General features: G+C 39.2%; 1 protein-coding gene across 3 annotated transcripts; it reads left to right on the top strand.

The window, feature by feature from the left end:
- On the top strand, positions 1313-13639 carry SPO11 (SPO11, initiator of meiotic double stranded breaks). 3 transcript variants are annotated; one of them, XM_021416502.1, is made up of 14 exons: positions 1524-1612; positions 2899-3071; positions 3607-3720; positions 5271-5395; positions 5987-6053; positions 6280-6388; positions 6974-7060; positions 8365-8401; positions 8622-8731; positions 9359-9458; positions 10751-10788; positions 12035-12111; positions 12339-12450; positions 13113-13639. In XM_021416502.1, the coding sequence occupies exons 2-14, from the start codon at positions 3037-3039 to the stop codon at positions 13230-13232; spliced, it is 1131 nt and encodes a 376-aa protein (XP_021272177.1). In that variant the 5' UTR covers positions 1524-1612; positions 2899-3036; the 3' UTR covers positions 13233-13639. The 3 variants fall into 3 exon arrangements, with proteins under 3 accessions (XP_021272176.1, XP_021272175.1, XP_021272177.1); XM_021416501.1 differs by lacking the exon at positions 2899-3071 and having other exon boundaries at positions 1313-1612; positions 5307-5395; XM_021416500.1 differs by lacking the exon at positions 2899-3071 and having other exon boundaries at positions 1313-1612.

Genomic DNA, 13879 nt, shown 5'->3' with positions numbered 1-13879 from the left:
GCTGCTGGCGGTGAGCTAGATACAGCGCAGCTTCCAGTGTTACTGCCTGCTGTACACAAAATGTGATGTTATCAGAGGTGGGCTTGCTAGTATTTTCTCTAGGAAGGACAAGCCTTTAAGATATTTATCTCATGAATAACTACTAACGTTCACAGAATGACCGCTTTCAGCCAGTCAGTTGCTGTGACACAGGAGTTTAAAACAGTCTTTGGCCTATCATAACTGCAAAGGTAAGGGCTGTTTAAATCCCTAGACTTGGCTTTTTATCACAGCAGAGCTGCAGTGAGGGGGGCCTGAACTCTGCACTCAGAAACCACCGAGCAGAAGGAGCGTATGGTTCAGCATGGGCACTGCAGCACATCTGCTTTGGCCACCAAGCAGAAGACGGGCACACGCTGCTCTGCTATTCTGCTCCCCCAGAAGAACTGCATTTTCTCTTTGAGCTCATGATGTCTTCAGAATTTCTGGCAAGAAGGAGGAGACTAGAATGTTTGTAGGCAAATACCTAAAGAAAAATGGTAGGAACTGCACCAAGATAATAATGACACGTGGGGTTTCTTTTCAAACTCACAGTTTAGCTGTGTATCGTCCGTTTTGAAGTGATGCCCTCTGGCTGAGGGTTCCACATGAATCAACACATGCCCCGTTTCAGCCAAAAGTCTGACAATATTCAGCATGTTTTTCCTTAAAGCTCAGCTTCCCTGGAAGCCAGCGATTCATGGCTCATAGGACTGCAGGTTGTGTATTTGTTCTGAGCACAAGTTTTTAATGGTGCATTGAGAAAAATAGGAAACATATCCCAACTCTATTCTAAATCTTCTGAACACTGAAGGCAAGTTAAAAAATTTGTATTAAATATTTGATCTCATTAGAAGCTGAATTTCATTTAGGGAAAGGAAACTGATTTCTCAGCTTGGCACTGGGGCTTTCTGCTTTCTTCCAGCTCCTGAGAGCTGTCAGGAAGAGACATTTGATTCTGGAAGAAGAAAAAAATCACTGGTCACTCAGGAAGGGTGAGAAAAGTGTTGGTGAGCCATGCAGCCATTTTCTGATCAATCAGTTCACTGATCCCAGTGCCTGCAGGGATCTGGGTGCTGCAGGGCTTTGCTTGAACAGCTGCTGAGGTACAGCAACCCCAGAGACCAAGTGGGATTTTGGCTCCAGCTGCTAATGCAGTCGGTCAGTCCCAGTCAGTCAGTCTGTCAGTCCTAGTGGGTCAGTCAGTCCCAGTGGGTCAGGCCCAGTGGGTCAGTCAGTCAGGGCGGGAAAGGCTGCAGCCGTTGGGAAGGGTGGGGCCGATTCTCCCCTTAGAAAGGGCGGGAAAAGCCCTCGGTCAGTCAGGAAAAGCCGTTCTTCAGCTCAGGCTCCTGCAGCAAATTTCTGCTTTCCCTGCACGGCTGCCCCTCCAGTTTCCCTTCAGAGAATGAGCTTTACATCCCGGAATCACCTTTTCTAATCTGGCAGTCTCTTTATAACAGCTTCAACCCTTCCAGGAGAGGTTGGGTGGATGTGCAGTGCCCGCCATGGAGGAGCACGGTGCTGAGGCGCTGGCTGGGCATGAGGCTGGCTCCGAGGGAACCAGTGTGTCAGCTCATGGCGGCCATGTCCCTAGGTAACAGCTGGGAAATGCTGCACTTTGCTCTTTCTGCAGTAGGAGTTCAGTTTGTAGTGCTTGTGCAGTGGTAATGGGCTTGTGCAAAAGAGAAAAACACTCTGCAGCAAAATCACGGGAGAGAGCAGCACTCACGCTGTCCCAGCACAACTGGGTTTTCTCAGACTTCCCAACAAGTTTGTAGGTACAGACAGCAGCGCAGAAAACAGTGACAACAAACACATTGAATGTCATTAACTTATAACAGACAGGTAGCATCTCAGAGGTATCTTAAGAGGATAATAATAATAATGTGGCTTGGAGAGCTCTTGGTCTCTGTGGCAGGGCATGAGGAATGCGTGGTTCTAGCAATCAGTTTGCAGCTCTGGGGTTTGGAGTGCATTGCTTTATCACAGTGCAGATACGTATTGGTAACTGTTTCTGTATGGTTATGTTATGCTTGCTTGCTAACGGTGCTATAAAACTAGTCTTATAGGCTACTAACATTGAAGGCCATTTCCTGTGCTATACAGAAGCCTGTATCTGTTCACACTGTTAGAAATGAGCAGGTGAACATTGCGAGACACAGTGCTGCCCTCCTCAGCCCCATTCCACCATTAGCTAAACCACAGAGAATGTCGCGCAGGCATATTTGACCAGCATTGCATATCTGCTTATGAAGATTCAGTTCATCTCTGGAATATCAGTAAGGGGTACAAATACAATTACTGTCCTGTTTTTCCTATTTTGTCACAATTACAACTTGTGTTGGCCAAGCACTGAGGAAACTGGGGTGGGAACAGAAGCCCAGGCTTTTGCATTCTTGAAGTGCATATGGAATATTCAGACAGTTACCATGAACAGAACCACATGAATAAGTAAAATACTTACAAGTATCAAAACAATGACATAGAACAATTTAATCTTACTGGACAAAAGAAATAAAATAGTACTACTAGTAGGTTTGTGTTACATACAGATACTGTGATGAATAATTTAAAAGAAAAGATTAATACTTTCTAGAAATTGTTCCCAAAGAATGAGAAGTACAAGTTGAGTTACAAAATGGAAGAAATGTATTCAGATGGCAGAAGAGAGCTTTAATGACACGTCGTTGTTTGGGGACACTCATAGATGGGTTTAAAAAATTATTCTACTGATTTGTACTGATTTGTAACTGTAGGATAATTCATACAGTACGGTCTACACTACTTATCTTCGTGTGTTACTTAATGACAAAATAGGTCTTTGCTGATACATGTTTGTGCTAATGTAAGTTTTTGTTTGTTTGTTTTTTGGTTTTCTAGTCTTAATTCCCACCTACACTTAGGATGGCATACAGCACAGTTGTAATGTTAAGGACAGCTGAAATGTTGGTGTCAGATTGCTTATGAAAATAAAGAGCATCTGTCATAACACTCAGAGCTGCCTGAAGTTTTGATGTAATGCATCTACTTGCAAGGTTACTTGGTCTTTTTAGGTAAAAGATGCAAGTTCTGTTCTTTAAATCTGTTGAGACCAAGCCTTTGTATAATTAAAACCCTTAACAGTTTGTTTAGGGCAGCAGATCAAAAGGTTAATGTGCAATGCTACAACAGGAAGTATTTGTACTGTTGAACATTTTTTAAAATTTACAGCATTTAAAAACAACTTAGCACAAATCATAGCCAAGGCCAATATTACATCATTTGAAATAAAACATTAATCATGAGTCAGAAAGCAGCCAGCTGGTCTGAAAACTCAGCTGGTGAAAAATCTGATGGTTTTAGGGTTGAATAGAAATGTACTTTTAATTGTACTCTCAGTCATGAATCTGGAATGGAAAGTCAAATCTTACGTGGAAGCTAAAGAGAAGGACGTGCCAAAACAAAGGAGTTTTTGAAATACATGTATATATGTACCCCTGAAGCAGTTTTGAATTAAGTGATTTCTGGAAGGATGGGAATAGATGATCAAAATGCAAAGTAGAACTATATTAAATCGTATGAACTGCACAATTGTTTTCTTTCTTTCAGTTCCGAAGTTCTTGAAGCAATAGAAAATGTTATTCTAGATGTGCTTAAAAGCTTGGCCAAAAAACAAGCACCTGTTCTCACACTGGCTAGAAGGTCAGATTGGAGAAATATAGAGTAAGTACTATGTATTTTAAAGTCTTGCCTTACGTTAATATATATGCCACAACTATAAATTTGGTTTTATTACTTCCAGAAAAGTTAAATTTATGTAGTTCTATTAGAATCAATAAGTAATTTAGCTTCTTGAAAAAGTAATGTACAAATACAAAGTGATGCATGAGCAGACGTCACACGTTAACTGGAGAGCAGGCCATAGCATAGAGGAGAATGCAAAACTCCTGTAGAAGGAAGAAGAAAGAAGAGAGGTCCTTCAAGCATACATTTTCTAGATGCAGTAGAAAACAGAAATAGTAAGTTATGGCGAAGAAATTTAATCTCACATTGCATTGAGTGATGACACGCACCCTGCTCTGATACAGAAGGAATTTTAAGAAGATTACATGCAAATCAATGAGCAAATTAAAAAACAAACAAAGTCCCCAAATGTAATAGAAATGGAAGAAAATAGAGCTAGTGGGAGTTTTTTCCTCTCCTTAAATAGGCACCTACCCATACCCAATCTGCACATCTGGAACTAGGCAGGAACTAGTAGAAATGAATGATTTTGTGTTTGAAATGTCCCTTGTAAACATTTGTAAATACCCAGAGAGAGATTTACCTGGGAATGAGGTCAACCCGTGAGAATGCCAGGCCTAAAGCAGGACGAGTGCCTTATAGAAAGTTACTCTGCAGGGACCCGTGCATGGCCAGGAAGGATAGCTGGGTGCCGGGTGTAAAGCCAGGCTGAAGCTTTCCTTGTGAGCTGTCTGGTTAGGTTCTTAGGTGAACCATTCTCTAAACAAAGTGCTCCTTATTGACCTTAAGGGAGCAAAGCAGCGAGTGCCCCTCTGTGCAGATACGATGCAGGGAGCGGGCAGTGAAAAGCACACAGCATTCCCAGCGCTGCAACACAAAGGCAACACGGTCACTGCCGAGCAGCTGGGAGCTGCTGCAGCACTGGTTGCACTCTGCCACCCAAAGGATGCGTGGAGCAAAGAAAAGTTTAGAGGAACATGATACTGTTTTGTATAAAATGATGGTCGTTTGACTGTCAGTGCTTTTAGAAAGTACATACAGAGTTCTAAAGTGGAAGAGAGTGCTGTATAGACAGGGCTGTCATACCTTGGGGCACTGCAGTGAAACGCTACTGAGAAAACACTGGCTCTTTTGATGAAGTGTGTACCTTCAGCTACAAGATTAAGTAGTGCAGATCTTTTAGATGGGACAACTGTTTAGAGGATAGGATGCCCCACATTTTTGTTTCCAAAAGTTCCAAAAATTGAATCGAGTTGAGTTATTCTGATTATAGTTTAAGGGTGTAAATTAGATCATACAGATTTAAAATTAAAGAATTACATTTTCTCAGACATTCTACATCAGAAAGTTACGGTATGTTGGACTTGAGCTGTATACTAATAATGAATCACATTTTTTTTCCTGTGTTGTTTATTTGTTTGTTGCTGGTCCATTGAGTCTGAAAATAGAACGAACATCTTTGACTATAGGAGAGGGGTCTTAGTCTGAAATATCTTGGATAGCATTTTTATGTATCCTTACTTTGTAAGTTTACAGTTGTATTGCATTTATTTGCAATATGCCAGATTTAAAGAATCTGTAGGTCTACAAATGATACCACATTCTACTACAAAGCAAATAAGAAGTGACTGCCCTGGAACAGCACAAAAGTTTGGTAAGTTCCCAAGCAGAATTCTTTACTTTTTTCTTGTATTTTAGTTTGAAACTTTGTAAAATAAATAGTCATGACTTGTGGATTAGAAGTGAAAGACTAATAAAACTTGATATTAATGAAAAGCTCTTCAGCTTTTCTCTATTGAATTATGGTGTGATGGTTAAATTCCAAAAATGTTCTTACAGTTTCTATCCTGCCTGACTGAATGTCTGATGAAGGCATATTTGCAAAGTCTACACATAAAAACATCACCCTCCTTCAAAAAGCCAAGTGGTAAAGGGGTCTTGCAATATGGACAATAAGCTAATTTACTTTTCTAGATCAATGAATTCATAGTCTGTACAGCAGGGCATGTATTCCCTCACTCAGCTCCATCATATGTATTTTTTTCTAATTATGTTAGAAATTATTGAGTCTACTGATTGGTACGATCTCCCAGTATTTCACAACATGTAAAAATACTTGCACAAATTGTGCTTATTCTTCACTGTTTTATTGTATGAGGCGCAAATATCGGTCAACATGAATTTAAATTACTGCATGTTCATTTCTGAAAATTGAGAAAAATAATTTTTAATGCATCTTTTCCAGCTCTGATGCTCAAAATATTATCTATGATCTATAAGATGGTGCAGAGCAATTCTTATGCAACCAAAAGGTAATGTGATGTTTCTGTAATTTCAAATGCAGTTGTACTTTAAGAACGCTAGTGGGAGAGCAGTGTGGGATGCAAATCTTTCAGATAACAGATTTCTCTATGTGAAATGCTTTACAGTGGTTTGATGATCCATGCCCTCAGCTGAGTGTTACTCTGTGTTCTGCTTTTTTTCTGTGATCGTTTTTTTCAATAGTGCAATTACAAATACTTGTTTTTGTCTTGACAGAGATATATACTACTCAGATACGCTCCTGTTTGGTAGCCAGAGCGTTGTGGACAACTTAATCAATGAAATCTCTTGCATGCTTAAGATACCTCGAAGAAGTCTACATATAGTAAGTGGCTTATGTTTAGTGTTTTTATTCTGTAATTATTTCCAAATCATATGAATTGTGTGGAAAGCTGAAATATCAATTAAAGCTTATTAAGTTCTACCGTAACATTTGAAAGGTTCCTATCTTCAGAGAAAATTCACACAGTTTGCTTGCTTCAAGGAGTGGCACAAACTGCTAGCCAAAATCGCAAGGTCTTTTGCTATTACCTGGGAAGGCAGTGCTTCATCTTCAGAGCACAAGACAGCAGCTCTGCAGTTTTTACCGGGACGATTTGCTAGCGTGGGGTATAAGTGGAAATTTCAAGTGAGTCAGAGATATAACCTTCCAAATTTCCTTGTATCTCATGCTTTTACAAGAATCCTTTTGTATACAGAAAGCAGTTGTTAGTATAACTTATTGTAAATCTGCCTTTGAATACATGATGTCAACAATGTTGCTTAGTGATTTAAAAAGTTGATGGCCGCCAATAATTGCTTGTTACTGGACAGGATTTTTTCCAGAAGTTTCTTGGTTTGCCTGTGCAACACAGTAAAATAAAAGCATGTAATTTCCAATTTAATGTATGAAACTTCTTATTTTTTTCAGCTGTCTACAACTAAAGGTTTTGTTGCCGGTAATTTAAGTTATACTGAGGAAGATGGTACAAAAGTGAATTGTACCTGTGGTGCAACAGTATGTATTAAATAACAACAACAGCAATTAGAATAAATAGAATAGTTGCAGTTGGAAGGGACCTACATAGATCAAGTACCTCTGTGTGATATCCTGTACATCATGTATCTCAGGTTGCTACATACATTTATTAAACAGACCTGACACTAACCCTCCCTAACTTCTCTAGTAGCAACAACACAGAAGAAAGACTAAACTGAGCCACAATCATTAGAGAAGTAATTATCTTTCTGGACCCAAACTATGTTCTCATTTACACAAGTTTGATAATAATGCTCTATTAGCATAAGAGGTAGTATTCTCATCATGCGCCCAGTAACGTACAACCAAAGATCTGTGAATATAATATCAGGCTATTTAGTCTCACACTATCACTAATACAGGACTTGCAAGCATTAGAAGGGCTTGTATTGTCAGTTGATGTTATCAAAGGTGATGCTGAGCTATAGAGAAATTAATAACCATAGCTGTACAACCAGTCAAGAGTTGATTACTATCAGATTATTATTATGAAAGTGGAAGCAGGACTCCGACTTGCTGACTGTTGTCATGATTTCCTGAAAAGTGTGCTCACTGTAAGCTTCATCTGGTCACTCCAAATGGAAAGATTGCTTTAGCTGCCTATCATACTTTGCTTTTAAGCAAAGTGTAAAGACCCCTGTTGTTAATACTCTTCTACAGCTCTTCATAGTTTTATTTGTTGGCACCAGAGGTGATTTAGCAGTCAGAAATAAAAACAGACCACACACTTCAATATAGACATATTCTTTTGCCAAGTTCTTCCTCCAGTTCCTGCTCTGTTATCCATATGCTTGCCAGATTGACCCAATTCTAATATGAGATGTAAAGTAAACATCACTGTGCCTTAAACTGTTGCAGTAATATAGTTATAAAAGCAGGTTACGGGTAACTAAAAGGAAGGATTAAATGGTCTTCCAAAGAGAATGCCTAAATGCTTTAAACCTGGATTAAATTTGCAATCTTAAATTGGCACCAAGCTGACTTTTCTTCTGGCTAAAACAGATAAAGAATGAAGCAGGACATCGTTTTCCCTGTAAAGCCCATACAACGAGCCATCTTCTGTGACAGTAGCACAGATGCACTTTTGAAAAGCATGCAACAGAGCAGGACATAAATGGTTGAATGTACTTATAAAGCAGTGAAAATGTCAAGATTGATCTCGTGTATTAGAAGATGAATGGTTGTTTTAGGATGTAACGGTGTCCTTCATTACCTTATGTTGTTATTTTAAAATATATCATTTTCTCTATCATAAATTATTGATTTCATTTTTGTTGTTTTAGGCGGTGACCGTGCCATCTAATGTTCAAGGAATTAAAAGTATCCTTTGAGCAAAAACTCTCATTGCAGACTGAAAAAATAAAGTAAAAACAATGAATATTCCAAGTTAAACAAAGTTCTGGCAATTTTTTCTCTGCCTGTTGGCTCTGAAATTGAGTCATGAGCTGCTTTTGGCTCCAGAAAAAGTATTTTAGAACATTCGGATTGAACTGATTGGTGTGACAGATTGTGTTACATGCAGGTAGCCTTAACATAAAAGATTTGTACTCACATGCCAAATTTATATTAATTGTAGAAAAAGATGCAACCTTTCAGAGACTCCTGGATGATGACTTCTGCATTAAATCAGCCCCATGTATAATGATTACGGTATGCAGCTTACATTTCGTATTGCCCAGTTAGACATAAGAATTTACAAGGTACTTCAGCATCATAATTGTGCTCAAACTTGGACAAAAGACAGTAGTAAAATAATGTATCTTGCCATATTTATACTGTTGTATTACACTGGTAGTGAAAATACAAAATAAACATCGCAAAGACTTCTTTCCTCCAACCATCTTCTTAGAGCCTGGTAGCTGCAAAGCCACAGAAAGGCCCTGCTGTTGTCCTCCAGGATCCTAAACTGAGCAAGCCCAAGTTCATTAGCCCCAGTGCATTAACTAATTAAGAACTGGAGGGATGTGTAAATATCCGTACCTACATGTTCTGGGACTAAATGGCCCACAGTGAGGAGGAAGCTTACCCCCATACCTAAGAGAGACAGCATTTATACTTTGTAGCACACTGTATATACCTTGTTTTACATTGTTTCTTTAGTGCTACAAATACTTTTGAGAAGAAGAAAAGCCATTTCTTTTCAGTGCTTAACGCCTGCTGGAGAGATTTTCCTGCAGGCTTTTTGTTTGCTTGTTTAAAATGGCAAATGTTAACATACAGGTAGCCAGCTGTTGTTTTAATTAATTTAAAACCGTCTGCTTTATTTTGTTTCCTTAGGGAAGAGGTATTCCAGATCTTAATACACGACTTCTGGTCAGAAAGCTGTGGGATACATTTCACATTCCTGTTTTCACCCTTGTGGACGCTGATCCACACGGTAAGTCTGCAGAGGTTCTGTAATGTAAGAAGAAAGCAAGATTCATTTTGATTCTCATGTCTCACTTTTATGGGAAGGTTCTTATGACACAGAGAGGGATAATCCAGTGGGATAATAATTAGAAGGATCCTGATTTATGCTGAATGCATGTAGACATGCAGAAATTTAACCAAGAGATCAGCACTGCCACGCCCACAGCGAATATGCCCTTACTGTCTGTGACCATTTGCTGTGCTCTGTCTTAAGTAGCACCTTACATTGTACCTGAAAAAGAAAACTGTTTTTTTTAATAGAATTTGTATCTTAGATTAGAGTTATATTTTCCTAGTACCCGCAGGCCTAAAAGTGGGAATAAGAATCATGGAATTTTACAACCCACTGACTTTAATGAGTTATGCACTTGAATGCTATCAGAAGTCTCAGGAGGTCCTAGGAATATCTGTACAGAGCTAACTTAGTAAGAACACATGGTGTTTTAACAAAAGCTGAGTACACAGCTGGGTGGTTCTCTTCTGTGAGCACTTTCAAGTTCTCAGACATCTTGGAACTGAAATTTTGACCATGCTGGAGTACAGAACATTTCTATAATCTACTTTAAGAAAGTATGCACTCACTGGAATTGCTATGATTTTCTCTAATAGAATTGAATTCATCGCTGTCCTCTAGGAATACTTAAAAAAATCTAGTTCTTGATGAGGACCCGAAGTGGTAAAGATGAAAGCACCTCAAACTACCTCTGTAGTAATAGAGATAACACATGTTCTAGATGCATTCGTTTCACTCCTCATGAGCAGTTCTGTTACATCAGCAGTGAGCCTGAAATTTCCTTGAAACATCAGGTTGACTTACACAAAAAGTAGCAATAGAGAATTGCTACAGTGGTACCCTATGTATCTATACTGAAACCAGCTGAAATTAGGGAGATTACTGCTAAATGAGAAATAGCTGCCCAAAACAATAGTGTTAAAATATATGGATTACACAGGATAAAAAAAAAAAAAAAGGCATTTTTCCTGACAGATGTTGGACAATGTGTAAAAGAGCTGGTTATCTTTGTTTCTGAAATGAGTGTGCACAAACAGTGTGAAACATTTAACTATATAAAGGTGACATACTGTGCTCAAATTCTGATTGTTTTGACGTGCTCTAAAAATAATTATAAACCACACAGAACCTCGCTAATCATAATGCCATAATTGTTACACAATAAAAATGAATTGTTAATGCAGTCTTCATAAGCATTCCCAGTGTGAAGATAACAGATACTTGACAGTTGGTACTCCTCAACCCAGGTGTAGAAATAATGTGCATCTACAAATATGGATCTGTGGTAAGTGCAATTTTCCATTCCAATACACTGATCTGTTGCTCAGCCTTGAAGTTTGGTTGTACGATCAGTTAGAATGGTTACCACCTCTTCTTATTTTCTTTGAACACAGGCACCATTTTTAGGTCCTGTGAATCTGCAAAAAGAGCTTCTTCCTGTAACAAAAAGAAATTGGATAATAATGTCAGGTGTTTCATTTAACTGTATCCCAGTTTCTTCCTGCTACACAGGCAGTTTTCAGGAAATCCAAACAGAAAAGCATTCCCCATTTTGCTTTGTTTCTGCCTTAGAAGACAAAGGATGGCTGGAAGGAGCTAGGGAGGAAAAGGACGTAACTTGTGAGATGGGTGAATTGTATGGTTCTCCAAAAAATCTTGGTGTGTTGGTAAAGGTTTTGGTTTGGGGTGAGAATTTGTGTATGGAACCATATTTTGCTGCGGAATATCATGGAGGAAGAGGCAAAGGGAAAAAGAGACATTGTATCACATCACTAAAAGAATAGGTACAGAAAGACAATATGGAAGGCAGGCAGGTGGCAGAGGGCAGAAATAGTTTGATAGAGTGATGGAGAAAGAAAATCTAAAGAAAACAAAACAGAACAGAACAAACAAACAAAAATCACCTTCTGGAAACAGTCAGTCATGGATGATGTCCAGGCTCAAATACATTTCTAAACACATGCCTCTGGGACCGATGTGGAAACAGAACTCGTGTGTTTTCAGGTGACCTGTCAGGATTTTAGCTCTACCAGAAATGTGGGTAAACTGATAGAACAGCATCTTCCAGGATTAAGATAAATTGTTGGGTTTCTGATAACCTTACAGAATGAAACTCACTGATTATATAAAGTGTGGTACTTCCAGCAGGGAGTATCAGGAATTTCCAGTTGTACTTGTCACTGCTTCTTCTGGCTTCAGTTGTGTTTGGCAATCAAACAAACAAACCAATAAAAGCAACATAATGAAATAAAAAGAATAGAAAGCAAAATAAAACCATCTAGACTAGACTGGTCTAAAATGGACCAATCCAGAATCTCTCATGGCTGAAGGCAGCAAGCCGTACAAGAGAAACTGTTCTCAGTAATGGGGTATGGTAAGTTCTAGTTGTACTATTTCCTCCTGTAAAGTTCTGATAGTGAAAAGAGCTAACCAACTCTGAAATAAAACCTGACTGTAACTGAGAAAGGCTTATATCTCGAAGGCTTTAGCTAAAAGTCACTGAATGTTATAGTTGGCTTTTCTTTTTCTAGTCAATGTCTTTTGAGGCTCATCAGCTCACCGTTCCATGCATAAAGTGGCTTGGTCTCCTTCCATCTGATATCGAGAGGTTAGTTATTTCCAAAAAGGAATAAAAGTCTTCTCTCTCATAGACAGTAAATAAAATCTGACAAAATTCATCAAACAAACAAAGCAACAGCAACAAAACCAACAACCAACACTTAAGTCCATTATTGTTTTCCGTTTTCATCCATTATTTTGGCTTATAAAGAAGTAACTTGGAATCAGTATTTCTGAAATATATGAGAAAATTTAATGACTTTATTTACTTTTCAGATTAAATGTACGGAAAGATGTCCTGATTCCATTTACAAAGCAAGATCAAAATAAGTTAGCGAGTCTACAAAAGAGACCTTACATTGCTTGTCAGCCAGTGTGGAAAAAAGAAGTATGTATAAACCTATTGCTTCCTATTTCTTAGTCTCCACAGGACAAACCCTATCACCTGCAGTCCTGCTCCTTCCTATGCTTACAGACTCTTAGTATAGCAGAAAGGTTTTGCAACAATAAAATGGGCACTATTTAGAAAGTCCATGGCTACTGTCTACCTAAGTCACTGGAACTCAGTGCTTCACAGTCCAGCACTGGCAGCTTTTTAAGCTTTCCTGACATTAGTCACCTAACAATCACAAACCGTACCTGAGGTTTTACTGATTTCCTAAATACCAAAGGATATATAACATTTACGAGTAGGGCAGCAGTTAGAGCAGTCACTTTGCTTCTGATCTTGCCTGTAGCTTTTAAGTCTTATACCTGAACTCAGCCATAAATTGTGTGGAATAGTTTGAAAGGAAGACAGGGTATTGCGTACCTCCGCCCTCCTGCCCACACACCCCTTAACCATGGTTTGTCTTATGGTGAGCTGCACTCTGCATGGCACACACACCAACACAGAATGAACCTCAGCTCAGCGGCAGGGATTTTGCAGCACCATTTCCAGTAATGCTAACCTTGCACATCCAACAAGTGCAATTCTTAAGTCATTCTCTACCCCTGGGTCTGCCTGTTACAGTATCACACAATTAATTAGTTCTTTTTTTCTTTTCTTAGCTGGAAATTATGGCAGCATCTAAAATGAAGGCTGAAATCCAAGTGTTAACTTCTCTTTCAGCAGATTATCTTTCCAGAGTGTATTTACCAAACAAATTGCAATTTCGTGGATGGATATGAAAGCTTGTTTGCAAATGAGCTGTTTTTCTTCGCGCCGATTTATTTTCTTGACTACTCTTAGAAAAAAATGGAGAAACAAAGGAGTGTGTATCAGCACCTCGTTCAGCTTGTAACTGTAACTAGCTTAGGATTGTCTCTTCTTTCTCTTTCGAGCTGTAAAAGGAATCACAGCTCCTTTACAGAATCCACTGTGTTCCACTCCGTGCCTTGTGCACTGCAGCGATTCCTAAAGCAGTGCCACGGCCATAGCAGGGCACTGGAATTTGCTCCTTCTTCCCAGGGAATGTTGTTATAAATGGGAGTTAAGATCGCATCAAGGAATTGTTTTGTCTTCTGTCTTAAGGCAGAAAATGATGCTGTGTAAACCTTTCAATTTCTGGAAAGTAAAAGCCTTTGTTAGCAACTCATTGTAAGCCTCCTCCTTTCGGAAACAGCGTCAGCTCAGCACTGTGCTCTTTGGTGTCCGCTGGCAGTTCGGACTGAAAAGTCAGAGGCAGTTCTTCATCACCGCATCTCCCAAGCGGCTCGAAGTGTTCCAGCGCCCGAACTGTTGTTTGCTCTGAGTGAGCAAGCACGCAGATGTTGCTGGTTAAGAGTTTGAGAAGCAATCCTGTTAACGATGCACATCACGACAAAATGCCTCGTTC

The sequence above is a fragment of the Numida meleagris genome, chromosome 19 (assembly GCF_002078875.1).
Source record: "Numida meleagris isolate 19003 breed g44 Domestic line chromosome 19, NumMel1.0, whole genome shotgun sequence".
Classification (NCBI taxonomy): domain Eukaryota; kingdom Metazoa; phylum Chordata; class Aves; order Galliformes; family Numididae; genus Numida; species Numida meleagris.
Note: the sequence above shows the minus strand (reverse complement) of the source record. Positions and strands in the feature narration are given on the sequence as shown.

Coding starts and splice junctions, on each gene's coding strand:
- SPO11 (XM_021416500.1), top strand. CDS start 1,524: ATGGAGGAGCACGGTGCTGAGGCGCTGGCTGGGCATGAGGCTGGCTCC. Junction 5,396..5,986: donor TGGAACAGCACAAAAGTTTG/GTAAGTTCCCAA, acceptor CATCTTTTCCAG/CTCTGATGCTCAAAATATTA. Junction 7,061..8,364: donor ATTGTACCTGTGGTGCAACA/GTATGTATTAAA, acceptor TTGTTGTTTTAG/GCGGTGACCGTGCCATCTAA.